This window comes from Falco peregrinus, chromosome 6 (genome assembly GCF_023634155.1).
Source record: "Falco peregrinus isolate bFalPer1 chromosome 6, bFalPer1.pri, whole genome shotgun sequence".
In the NCBI taxonomy this organism is placed as follows: domain Eukaryota; kingdom Metazoa; phylum Chordata; class Aves; order Falconiformes; family Falconidae; genus Falco; species Falco peregrinus.
In genome coordinates, this window is record NC_073726.1 from 31,650,516 (window position 1) to 31,663,623 (window position 13,108).

General features: G+C 45.4%; 1 protein-coding gene across 1 annotated transcript in view; it reads left to right on the forward strand.

Moving 5' to 3' along the window:
* The window catches only part of EXOC4 (exocyst complex component 4), a 408,445-nt gene that overhangs the window by 335,650 nt on the left and 59,687 nt on the right, over positions 1-13,108 (forward strand). Inside the window, exon 13 of the mRNA XM_027785678.2 lies at positions 7,320-7,475. Within this exon, the coding sequence (XP_027641479.2) occupies positions 7,320-7,475 (156 nt within the window). The remainder of the gene's footprint in view (positions 1-7,319; positions 7,476-13,108) is intronic.

A 13,108-nucleotide genomic window follows, 5' to 3' on the forward strand; every position in this document is an offset into this window, starting at 1 on the left:
TTAATTAATTAATAACGTTGAGATTTGGGTATTCAGATCTCATGGCAAGCTAGGAATTAGGAACCACAACACACTATATAAATACACACACACTGGGTTTTATGAAACTTTCCCCAAACCTCTGTAAACTTATTCTTTCAGGCGGTCATCAAATGCTCAGTCCTGGGCTGTCTTTGTTCATTAGCATTTTCAGGTGATCCATCTCTTAACTGCTTCCCCGAGCACAGTGTGGAAGCTAAACACAGCATGGTGCCACTGGACACAGGGTTATCACGCCAGCTTGTTTGGTGTAAGTCCTTCGGGTGCTTGCTTTATCATAGACTTCCTGGGTAACCATGGATAAGTAACTTATTCTCTGTACATCCCAGTTGCCCATCTGTAAAATGGCTCTCCCTGGAGAGGGGGACCAGGAGCATGCCCCGTGCCATGGGGATAAATACTTGCATAGAAAGACACTAAAGATGCTGCAGCAATGTGGGCTGTAATAGCTGCTATACATACTCTCCTTTAATAACTAATAGCGGCTGGTGATAGCAGGGGAAGCTGAAAAAGCCCCTTGTGTTTTCTGACCAAGAAATTATTTCCTATTGCCTGATTCTGTTCAGGAGAAGCTTCATCTGGCGAGCGGCTGTGTACCCGCTTATTATTATTAATAATAATACCAGCAGTAGCAGTGAGCACATATGTGGGCTAAACTTCATCTGGGTGCTTCTGTAAATCAGTAGCTGCTCACGTGCTGTTGTCTAAAATGCTCATGTTTCATATAAAACTTCACTGACTGGAGCCAGACAATAGATCTGATTTCTTTGGCTTGAACTTAAAGGTCCTTCCTTCCTTCCTTTGCTGATACCATTCCTGGATTTGGCACCTGCTGAGGAGTAATTAGGACAGCCCTAATTTGGCAATATCCTGATTACAGCAGGAGGAAAAACAGGAAATGTTCTAGTTTTGCTGCTAGCAAATGACTGACTGAAATAGAAATCTATATACATTTCAAATGATGCAGAGGAATATAGCAGCTACCCAGCTTTCCTGGGGCGATCAGCTTGATCTGCGGGGCCATTATGCCCTCTACAGGGATCTTGCATTGCTACGGCTCCACGCAGCCTTGCCCTTTGGACCAGGGTTTTCCTTGGGGGTTTGAGAGGTAAATCCTCATGATTATAAAGTTAGTGGAGGAAGGATCGTTTATAGCTGCTTAAGATCAGAATAAACTTCTTAGAGCTGTGAATTAATACGATCAGGCAAAGCTATCAGAGCAAGGAAGTGTGCATCTGTTCTTGGTATGTCAAGATAGTGAGAATTTGGGAAGCCAGAGAGGTGGTTTACGCAAGATTTGCACATGGCATTCATTCATTCCCCATGTGCATGTGTTTCTTGAAGGGGAATATGAGCAAACGTGGATGAAATGTATTCAAAGACAGGCTCCTCAAAACAAGGCTGTTTTATTTGGAGTCCTTTGCAGAACAGATAGCTCTGTCAGGACGTCAGCACTAAGAAAGGCACAGCTGAGATTTCTCATGTTTGATTTCCATTTGGCTCACATTTTCTAGTGAATGCAAAAAAAAGCTAGTGGCTGGATATGAATGGATTGGACATTTATATAAGTAGCAACTGTAGATTTTCTTTTTTTAATTGATGACGATTTCCAAAGTGTATTTAATCTGATGTAGGTGAGATGTCTTCTGCAAATTGCATGTTTGTATGAAGTGCAATTTCAGTTTGACGCAAACTGTTTACAGATGTGAGTTATGTTTTACGTCTAGTTTATGAGGGGTTGGGGCTGAAAATGAAAACAAAATTGGGAGATAGAGCCACAAAACCTCCTGCTGTGTTGGCAGTACTTTTCTCCAGTCTTGTCCAGCCTATGTCTAGCTGCTTCTTCAGCAAATTTCTATGAAAGCAACTCTAGTCATGAGTTAAGCCTGTATAGTTAAACCATTTTCATGGGGCTTTGGGAGATACTGAAAGGCCATACAGAGAGTAATAGGGACAGGAAAAACCCTGACCAGGTCAAGATAGCTACCCTTAATATGAGTCTCTTTTTAGTCTCTTGCCAACAGCCTTCTTGGACAAGCTTTGCTGTCTTCAGTGCTAAACCTAATAACTTTCCATGCCTTTCTGCATAAATTGGCCCCATGTTTAGTTATGTCCGTGTTGAAGCTACACATCCTTATTTTGGTGTCCAGCTTTAAGCCCTTTCCTGTGTGTCCACCCCCTTCTTACTAGTCTTCATCCTCTCTCCCTTGAACAACCATCCTTTTGCACATTTTTCAACCTGTATCTGAAGAGTCTGAGTAAAGGCACCGCCCACCCAAATGAGTCTCTTTAGTCTGTAAATAGAGATGGACAACTCCAAAGAGTGGTCCACATTAATTAAAAAGTGGCTCAACTCTCTGGAGGTTCTCAGCTCTCTCCATAAGCTGTGAAGGCAGCTTATGGGACCAGCCTCCTGGCTGAACTGTCTCAGCTAAATTTGTTAAGATTAGGTGGGATATAACTGGGCCTATATCTCTCAAAATGATGAAGATAAAAAAACCCCAAAATCTCAGTTTCTGCTTTCCAGCCAGGCAAAATAAAACTAAATGCCTTTTTATTGATAAGGAAAAGAGGAGCAGATTAATTGATCCAAGGTGTGAGGTCTGCAGTCAAACAGGATTTCTTGAGGCCCCAGCAAACGCTTTTGTCACTACTTCTTGTTGGCGTCTTCCCCTTCTTGCATTAATTTTTTTGATTTTTAAGTTGTCTTTGTGACTCTTTTTAGGCAGGGGTCTGTCTCCCTGTGTCGCTGTTGAGACGGACACGACACACAAAGGATTGTACACAAAACTAAAGGCCAAAAGGCCGTTGATTGTTCGAACAAGCCTTTTTTATATATTTCTTAAGAATAGGTGTCTGTACGTGATTGGTTCACTCGCAGACCATCAGTTCATGGTTGGATGGCCTTTTCTCTGCTACATCTTTGATACACTTCTTCTACTTGCCCGTCTGGCAGTTCCTTATCTTGTCGGCTCAGCTCCTCTCAGGACTTTCCCAGGCTCTTCAAGGATGCACAGGTACATGTTCAAGGCTAACGTTAAGCTCGAATCCCGATCCCTCAAACCAGCCGAGGTTTCCCACATCCCTCTTGCTGTTAGGTACCTGGCACATGCTAAGCAGGCTGCTTTTAATCACTTAGCAGTGCAAGCAGAGCTCAGCATGGAAACATCACCTTGACCCTGAGAAAAGAAGAAAATTATTCAAAAATACATTTGGCACAAGACAACGTAGTCCAATTAGCCGCTGTGGCCCCCAGATGTTCTTCTCCTAATGAAAAGCCCTGGCCACCCTAGCTGTGTCCGGGGATGTTCCCCAGCACTCTTCTCCCAGCTCAGGGCAGCAGTGGTGCAAGTCCGGGACCACCTGCAGATGTTTTTTTGGATAAACCCCACTGAGCTGTGGAGGGGTGAACCCTCCTCGGACATGTGCCATCCCCTGTGTAAGTGCTACACCTGTTCCCTACCCACTCCCAGGAGCTGGGTTAAAACAGATGGTATTCTCCTTGGCCCATTGAGCTGTGAATTAATTAGTTGATTATGGCACTGATGGTAGCCAGTCACCCTGTGTATGGGGTCTGGCTGCGATGGAGCTCATTCTCCCCACAGCAGCCCTCCCAGTGCCGTGCTTTGTGTTGGTAGCTGGAAGGGTGGTGGTAACACACCGGTGTTTTGGCCACTGCAGAGCCATGCTCCACAGCATCGAGGCTGGCTGCCCAGCATCCCCCCTCACCAGGGGCTGGGGGTGGGCAGCATCTTGGGAGGGGACACAGGCAGGACAGCTGGCCCAAACTGACCAAAGGGATGTTCCATACCACATGGCATCACGCTCAGCAATAAAAGATAAGAGAAAGGAGGAGGAGCAGCAGCATTTATTATTATGATGCTTGCTGATAGGGAGTAGAGAACAAATCTTTTGTCTTCCTTTGCTTCCACACATTGACCTGTGCTTTTGCTTTATTAAACTGCCTTTATCATGAGCCACAATTTTTTTTCTTCCATCTTATTTTCTCCCCCCCCACCCTGTTCTGCTGAGGAGGGGAGTGATAGAGCAGCTTGATGGACACCTGACATCCAGCCAGAGTCAACCCACCGCACCCTATTACAGCAGCAGGAATAATTTCATAGGAGCTTGGGAGAAGGGGGGCTTTGAAAGGAAACATTTTGAGCTGTACTAAAACATGTCATCCTGTCTTGTGATAATTTACTCAAAAACCTGAATCAGATTGACATTGATAGACGTTACAGAGGTTGAAAACTGGCTAAGATGCTTGAAAGAAAAAGTGGGGGAAAAGGAGTCTGTAATTGATGGGGAAAGCTGGGCATCTCACTGAGATCAGGGTATGTACTACCCTGTTTAACGTCTTCCTTTAATGAGGGGGTGGTTGGAGTAAAACCAACCTGTCAGTAAAAATTAGGAGGTGTTACAGTCACGGGAGAGAATGGGACATAATTCCAAGGGACCCACATAGTGGTGGCGGTGTCCCAGCACTGATTACTTTGACACTCCCTATTGATTTCAGTGGAGAATTTGTCTTGGGACTCCAGTGGCTCATGGACTCAGGAGTACCACATTGCCAAAAGGTGAGAAAAGCAGGAATCATGTGGGTTAGGCTCTTGGAAAACACTGACCCTAAGAAAAACAAGGACACCAAGCTCAGTTTGCAACTTGCTATAGCAGCCAAACGTCCTCCCCTCTCTCCTCCCCCAACACCTACTCCGAAAAGCAATAGGATTTTTGAGGACAGCAGATAATAAGGATCATAAAACAGAGAGGCAGCTCTGTCCTCTGTATAACTCCATCAGAAGTCTCCCAAAGATGACTTGCATTCACAGATATCTGAAGGGCTATGATAAGGCTGTAAATAATTGAAGAGAGTAAATAGTGAAAGTGGTGAGAGCTGAAGCTGCTGTAAGGGGAAATAAGGGGGAGTAATGGGATGAAATTGAGTAAAGTAAAACATGAGCACAGTATCAGGATTTTATTTTATTTTAGTTTTTATCCAAAAGTTAGATTTGTTCAACTGTGAAATAGACTCCCAAGGGAAGGAGGCTATTACTTTAGTCTTTTGAGTCTGGAGAGGACAAAGCACTGGCTAATATATTCAATGGAGTAGTTGTCTTGCCTTGGCAGAGAAATGGCCAGATATCATCAAACTCAGTTTTTCCATCTCAGATGTCAGAGATTCTGGTGGAGCTTTATTTTTTCCCCTCAGTTTTCACTAGGGTAAAAAAAAGAGACCTTTTTTCCTAAGTGGAAAAACACCAAGTTCTTAACAGCAGCAGAAAGCCAAATTGAAATTTTGATGCCGCGGTCTTCTGTGGCTGGAAAGAAAATTCATTTTTTTTTTGTCTGTGGCAGATTGAACATGAAATTTAAAGAGAAGGAAAATTTATATGTAAGTGCATGTGATAAATTCATCTTCACAAATTGTGTGTGCTTACTGAGCAGAGGTTGTTTTCTTGGTGGTAGGTGAAAGGAGTGATAGGTTGCTCCATGCTGGTGGGAAAAGAAGTAATCTGCTCTGTTTCAAGATAGATTAGCTTTGGCTCCTATCTCAATGCCTTTTTCACTGTTTTCCTTTTCAAAACACTGATACGCAGTGTATTGTTACGTTTATTTCTGGTTATTGACCAAAACATACCTTTCAGGAAATTTAAAAGTAGAGTAGTTAATCCGCACAAACCCCTTCAAAATGTGCAGTGTCTTTATTGTGATTTTGCCTGACTCTTCCCAAAACCACCACCTGAATGCTAGTGACAGCTCTGAGCATCTGCCCCATGCATCTTTTTGATGCACAAAGTTTCTATCCATGTTGGACAAGCCATGTTTTCTGGGGAACAGTAACAGAAAAGGATCTCTCTGGATTTCACACTTCTTCAGCCCCTTGCATTGTAGGATACAGCAAGCATGCATAATTTCTAGGTGTCTTGTAGCCTCGTGAGCAAGGAGTGGTGGGTGTTTGTGGGGAAACACAGATCCCAGAGCCTTTTCTGTATTTTTGCATAGTAGAAGGTGATCAGTCTCTTAGCACACAAGAGAGATCCTGATTCTGTTGTAAACCTGCAGCTAAGCCTTTTCCATAGGAACAAGACCTCTGAGACCTTGTCTTTTCAGATGGTCCCTTTCTCAAATCACACTGTGCTGGTTCAGTGGGTTTGCCATGTTCTTGTTACAGAAGGCAGGAAAAAAATCCTGCTGCTGTCCATTGAAGAGGTCTCCATCATGCTTTTGTGTTGAGTGGTATGGACAGGTTGCATGTCTTGGGCTGGAGAAGCAGTCCAATTGGTCACCATGCAAGGACCTCCTAGAAGAGCCTTCCAGGTGCCCACCAGAGAAGGAAAAGAGTGATAGGATCTAGAAGAAACACCAGCACCCCTAACTACCACTTGCCTTTTCCAAGAGATGGAAACACCTCCCGGATCCTTGCTGTTTACTGAACAACCCAAGAACAGGAGAGGACTTTCCTGTCACAGTGTGACAGTGAAGTAGCAAACATTAATGAGGACTATGCTGATGGTTGTTCATGAACAACCCTGAGAAAAAATAGGCAACTAATGGACTCCTCCAAATACAGCATCCTGTTTGTCTCCTGAAATTGCCAGTGAGGAATTCAGATTAGTTACACTGCCAAAAATACTAAACAGGGAAAGACTTTGTAATAGGAACATGCTGTGGTCTTTGATTCGATTTCACACATACATACAATTTAGATGAAATCTCTATTACTAGGTGTTTTGATTGACTGGACAGAAGATCCTGGACCCTTCATTTCCTTTCACTGTTTCAGACAGGGTCCCCAAGCTGGGCCAGCTGATGTACGGTGAGCTGGTGGCTTCCACCCAGGTCTTCCTGGGCAGGTTTCCACGTTACAGTCACAACACAATCAGTAACAGCTGGCAAGCTGCATTGAGATTGCAAAGAACAAATGAGCCATGGAGAAACTACCTTCTCTCTCTTCTAGTACAGAGTGACCTCCTCTGGTTATGTAAATGGTGGTAAGTTGAATGATTTCAAGGGTGGGGAGAATATGGCCCTTTTTCCCTCAAAGGACTCTATCATAAAGTACATCAACAATTGGGAGCCTAAAGTGAATTTTATATCCTGTCCACTCATGTTGCTGTGCCCTCCACATGAGCACTTCGTTGAACTTCTCTTTGGACCCCTTCCTTAATGCTTAATGCACATTTGTATGTAATAGGGATTGTAATTAATATGTGCAGAATTACATGGAAAGTACAATTTGCTTCACACTAACAAGATTGTTGCTGCTTTCCCCATAGGAGCATTGTGCAGTCGGATGAAAAGCTGGTGATCAGTGCATCCTGGGCTAAAGATGATGATATTAGCAGGCTCCTGAAATCTCTGCCTAACTGGAGCAACATGGCACAGCCCAAGCAACTGAGACCCAAGAGAGAAGAGGAGGAAGACTTTATAAGGTAAAATATTTTATGAAGTTGTAAAATGGTTTCAAGGAGAGTAGCAACAATGGTACAACCTGCTGGAAAGAAAGTAATTACGGTGTTTGCATAGCTACTGTGTTCTCAGGTGTGAGAAAAATCATCATAAAGTCATGTAATTGTTTAGGTTGGAAAAGACCTTTAACATCATTGAGTCCAACCGTTAACCCAGCACTGCCAAGTCCACCACTAAACCATGTCCCTAAGTGCCACATCTACGCATCCTTTAAATCCCTCCAGGGATGGTGACTCCACCGTCTCCCTGGGCAGCCTGTTCTGAAGCTTGACAACCCTTTTGGTGAAGGATTTTTTCCTAGTATTCAATATAAATCACTAGGCATCAGCTTTACTGACTGAGAACTTCCTGTGTGTTGCCTGGATTTGGTTCTCTTGATGGTATCAAGAAGTCATTAAGGAAATAACCTGTTTAGGGGATGTTTCTGGGCTTTGCTTATCCGTCGTATGATGGATTGGTAGATAAACCATCCTGAAGCTCTTTATCCTACAAGAGAAAGGAGAAAGCAGAGGAGCTTCTCACATGCAACAAGGACAGAAGAGAGGGAGGCCACAGTTCAGTAAGGAGCTTCAGTGGCAGTGCCAGCTTGCTGCTTTCCTACCATTATGGCTCAGTCCTGCTTGCTCTGTTGTTCAAACAAGGCTGTTTGAAGAATCGTGCTTGTGAATCGAGTCAGGAGAGTGGCTGGGATGGGGGAGGAAAAGAAAGGGTTATTTTTAATTCAGGCAGATCCTTGTACTGGTTGGTGGTGCTACTCTGATCACCCATGCAATGAAAAGAGCAGCAGCCTGTGACCTAATGGAGGGGCCAGCTGGTTGTACTGGGCAGGAATTCCCAAAACTGGCATTGTCACCAAAGCTGTCCTCCATTTGAACCATGACCTGGTGATGTTTCTCCTCTGTCCCAACCCCAGGAGCTGTGTAAGGAAAGTCAGATGAAAAATATTGGTACCTGCATAGGGGATTCTTTCAGATGCAATTTACTGTGCCCAAACCAGATTTTCAGGCAAGTGAAAGCCTGTAAGCAGGCAGATTGCCTTTCCCTACACGCTGTAAATGGCTTGGTCTCTGAATCGTTGATGCGTTCTGAAGAAACAGGTCCTCCTTGTCATTCCAGTGAGTCAGAAAGCTTGTCTGCACATTCCCATCACTATTCATCACTTCCTTGATTGGCATTTGGCTATAAAACTGTAGGAGTAAGTGAAGCTGTTGAAAATAACAAGTCTAATTTGCCCAGATTGTCATTTTAGTTATTCACTGAATGCAAGCACAGTTAACATAAAGATGACGCAGTCTGGAAAGAGGAACGACGAACAGTATAAAATATGTCTAGTCACAGAAATGTTTGCTCATACTGCAGTGGGGATAATCAGTTTTGCCAGTGTTTTAAAAAGTCTTCAGTGATGCTAGAAGAGCAAGGATGGAGAGCCCTTGAGGTTTTTTTGCAGTCGCTGAGGTTTTTTGAGTTTCATTGGTTCAGTCTTAGCCTCCATCTTGCCTTCACATTTATCCTTTGTTTCTTGGCATGGAAAGCAGCTGGGATGCCCTCCTGGCTCTTACTGTGGTTTCTGAGCTGTCAGCATGGGACACCAGAGGTCCTCTGGATGCAATGCTGGGTACTACTAACTGAGCATAACCTGTTAATGTAAATCCCTGGCCAGGCCGAATCTGATGGTCAAGCAGTCTGATGCTAGCAGTGACAACATTTTAATCCTAACACGCATTTTATTCCAGTGTTGTCATTGTACTGTCCATTAATAAGTATTTTGTGACATTTTATCAGAGATGTTGGAATGGAAAGCCATCTACATTGAATTCCCTCAGAAAAGGTCTTGTGCTGTGTCTTTTTTTTAGCCTAGACATTAGGACAAAGATCTTTTCTGAGTATCTGTTTGCACAGAGCATCATGTGTTAAGCCTCAGTTCCTCAGAGTGCCATGTGAATGCTCCTGTAGTATTAATTTAAGTTATAATAATTGGCCTGGGCCAGTTTCAGCCATTGATGGTAAGCAACATGGCTTATAAACTTCCTCAAGAATCTGTGCTTCTCCTGAAAGCTTCAAAATAGTATTAATTGTTTGTCCAATTTTTTGTCATCTTCTTTCCATTTAATCAGGCTTTTTTCAGACTTTCTCCTAATACAAAGGAACATGATTTCTTCACTGCTGTTGCTTCTTTCTCTTTCTCTTGGCACTGCTGGTGAATTGGGAATAATTCTGCCGTAGTCATTTCTGCTTGAACACTGCAGTGGAGCCAGAGGGAAATGGGTTCAGTGGATGCTTTGGGTCATGGCTGTGGTGAGAGATCCTGGGGACAGCTCGTTTCATTATCACTTTAACTATCCAAGATATTTAAAACGCTGATATACAGATACCTACATGCATTCACAGACCGCCCTCCTTGGCTAGCAGGGACGGACTAAGCATCCTTTCCTGGAAAGGGAGGTTTAAGCTTGATGAAACATGGAAGCATTTTCTTTTTGGACATAAACCAAGGCTGACAGCAGTGCTTGAACTACTCGGCAGTACCCCTTTATGAATGCTGCTAAATTAAATATGTCCTGAAAGTTTGCCACCAGTTTTTGTACTGTGGCAGGAAGAGATACCAGTGCGCAGTTTTCTTTCCCTCCCTCTCCCCAGGTTTCCTGTAACTCATTTGTTTAATTAAAAAGAAGAATCCAAACATGAAGTCTTCCCAAAAAAATCCTAATGCATACCTGTGTTGACAGTGATTGATTTTGTTGCCTTAACCCGCCACTGTCTCTTTTGCAAATAGATGTCGAAAGGTAGGGTAAGATACTAGCAGAATCTTCCCATTAATATTCTGGTGTGGCTGGCCAGACAAAGGGACCTGATTGAGCATATTATAGTAACTCAGAACTTGGCAAGGGGAGAAAGGAAAGAAAAGTCATGCCTCTATTCGTATAATTAGTTTTTAAAGCTCTGAAGGCTATTTGGCACTGGGGTGAGTGTGAAATATGCTGCCTTTATCGCTTTATAAAGGTTAGCCTTCGGTTCATTACTGAATCAGATATGTTGGTGATAAAACGCAAAGATGCATCATTTCCAGGTTTGCCTTTGATGAGGAAAAGCAATGTAAAAAGAGTTTCAGAACCGGTCGCGCTCGAGTTACAGCAGAAATTCTTGCTTTTTGGTGCCGTCCTGCAGCAAGTGGCAAAGGCACTGTGTGCCTGAGGGAAACCACTTCTGCGGGGAGCTGAGAAAGGCATGCTGGCAATTCACGGGGCAACACATTTGCCTGGAAACCTCACATTGGTCTGAAGATCACACCACAACACAGATCATTCTGGTTGCATATCTGAGATACCAAACCAGTGTTAGGAGGAGGATGGTGATTTTCCTCTCGCCTTTTGACTCCAGCAAGCTCCTGGACACTGAACTTGGGATCAGATTCTCAGGCGGAAGTTAATGGAGCAATAAAAAAAAAAAAAAAAAACCTCTCCGCTTCTCCATGTGCAACATGACTTCTCCTTTTGCTGCTTGTGTTTCTTTAATGAGGGTAACCTGACTGCAGGGTGCTCCAGCTGCCTGCTGCTTGTTCCCCTGCATCTCCTGTTCATTTTGGGATGCTCATCCTCACTTGCTCTGCACCAAAAGGATGGGATATATTTGAGCAACATGGAAGGATACCTGTGTAACAGCAGATACTTCACCAAATCATCCCAAATGGCATTGGTCAGAAGTTACGCTATCCCAGATGCTTGTTAGGAACTCTTCTCTTCTCTTGATTTAGTCAGTGCTGATCCTCTGACTCTATTTCCAATGTAAAATTGGAGCCTGTGTGTAGATTTGGGTCTGCTTGGGGAATGTGTTGCTATTGGACAAGGCAAAAAAGTCAAGCTGAAGGAAGAGAGCAGGGATGGGCTAAAGGGTGTCCCTCCAGAAGGCATGATGGGAGAGAGAAATGTACCCTCCAGTTCTGGATGTGTATTGGGACTGTGTCTTGGGAACCACTGTCCCACACCTCAGCTCTCTTGGGGCATGCAGCATATCTCACCTGTGCCCTGGGAGAGCACATCATCCATCCAATGGCACCAAAGACACTGGGTACACTCCAGAGAATGAAATCTCCTCTCCTTTCCTTTTCATAGGGCAGAGCATGCAAAGCTGATGGTGGGCAGTCAAGAATATCTCTCTTCCAAACACAAAGCTTTGCTTAGCCCTGGGAGCAAGAGCTAAAAGAGCTAGTGGTCTGAGGCATAGTTTTGCACTGCAATGAATTAGAAATGCTCCTGTGAGCTCTTCCTCAGAGGGTGCTTGAGGGCAGTAAACTCAGGAGTTTGGTACAGAGCGCCTAGGACTGGTCACAGCTTGAATGACACAAAGCTGGAGGAGCGGCTGCTGCAGCAGAGGCTGCGCTGCCATTCGGCGAGACCTGGCCAGGCTGGAGAGCTGGCGGAGAGGGACCTCATGGAGCTCAGCAAAGGCCCGTGCAGGGTCCTGCCCCTGGGCAGGGACAGCCCCACGCACCAGCACGGGCTGGGGCTGCCCTGCTGGGGGGCAGCTCTGCGGGGAAGGGCCTGGGGGTTCTGGTGGGCAGCAAACTGCCCCTGGGCCAGCAGCGTGCCCTTGGGGCCAAGAAGGTCCCTGGGACCCTGCGGGGCATGAGGAGGAGCATGGCCAGCAGGGCGAGGGAGGGGATCCTCCCCCTCTGCTCTGCCTCCGTGAGGCCGCGTCTGGAGTGCTGGGTCCGGTGGAACTGGGCTGCCCAGTTCCAGAGAGACAGGGAACTGCTGCAGAGGGGCCAGCAGAGGCTGTGGAGATGATGAGGGGACTGGGGCATCTCCCTGATGAGGAGAGGCTGAGGGAGCTGGGCCCGTTTTGCCCGCAGAGGAGAAGACTGAGAGGGCACCTTATGGGTGTCTACAACCATCTCAAGGGCGAGTGTCAGGAGGACGGGGCCAGGCCCTTGTCAGGGGTGCCCAGCGACAGGGCACGGGGCAACGGGCACAAGCTGCAGCACAGGGAGCCCCACCTGAACAGGAGGGAGAACTTCTTTACCGTGAGGGTGCCAGAGCAGGGGAACAGGCTGCCCAGAGAGGCTGTGGGGTCTCCTGCTCTGGGGACATTCAGAACCCCCTGGACGTGACTGTGTGCAGCCCGCTCTGGGAGAGCTGCTTCAGCAGGGGCTGGGCTGGGGGGGCTCTGTGAATTACTTCCACTGTTTCTAAAAGGATCAACGTGCTGTGAACTTCCCATTCTCTAAATAAACAGTCTGTGGAAGCCCAGAAACCAGAATTGGGAGTGAGCTGGAACAATTTGCGCTGGACCGTTAAGTCCTTCCCTTGGCACAAAGGGAGAGCCATGGTGGCAGGAGCATAGTGTTCCGGTTGTACCTACGGGTAGGGTGGTCTTTCTTTGTTTCACATCTCTGGGCAGCCAGAAGGCATTGGCCAAGGATTTCGTTAAAAGCTGTATCTCAGGTTGTACCTTCTGCTCTCTGGTGGGTGTTTTTTGCAGTGTTTGGTTTGGAGCTTTCCAGTATATTTGTTCTTTGGGCTGTCTTAGTGTTTTTTCTGCTGCGTGGTCCTTTTCTGAAGCTCTGATGTTTTATGGAAGGCTTTTCCCTTTCTTTACC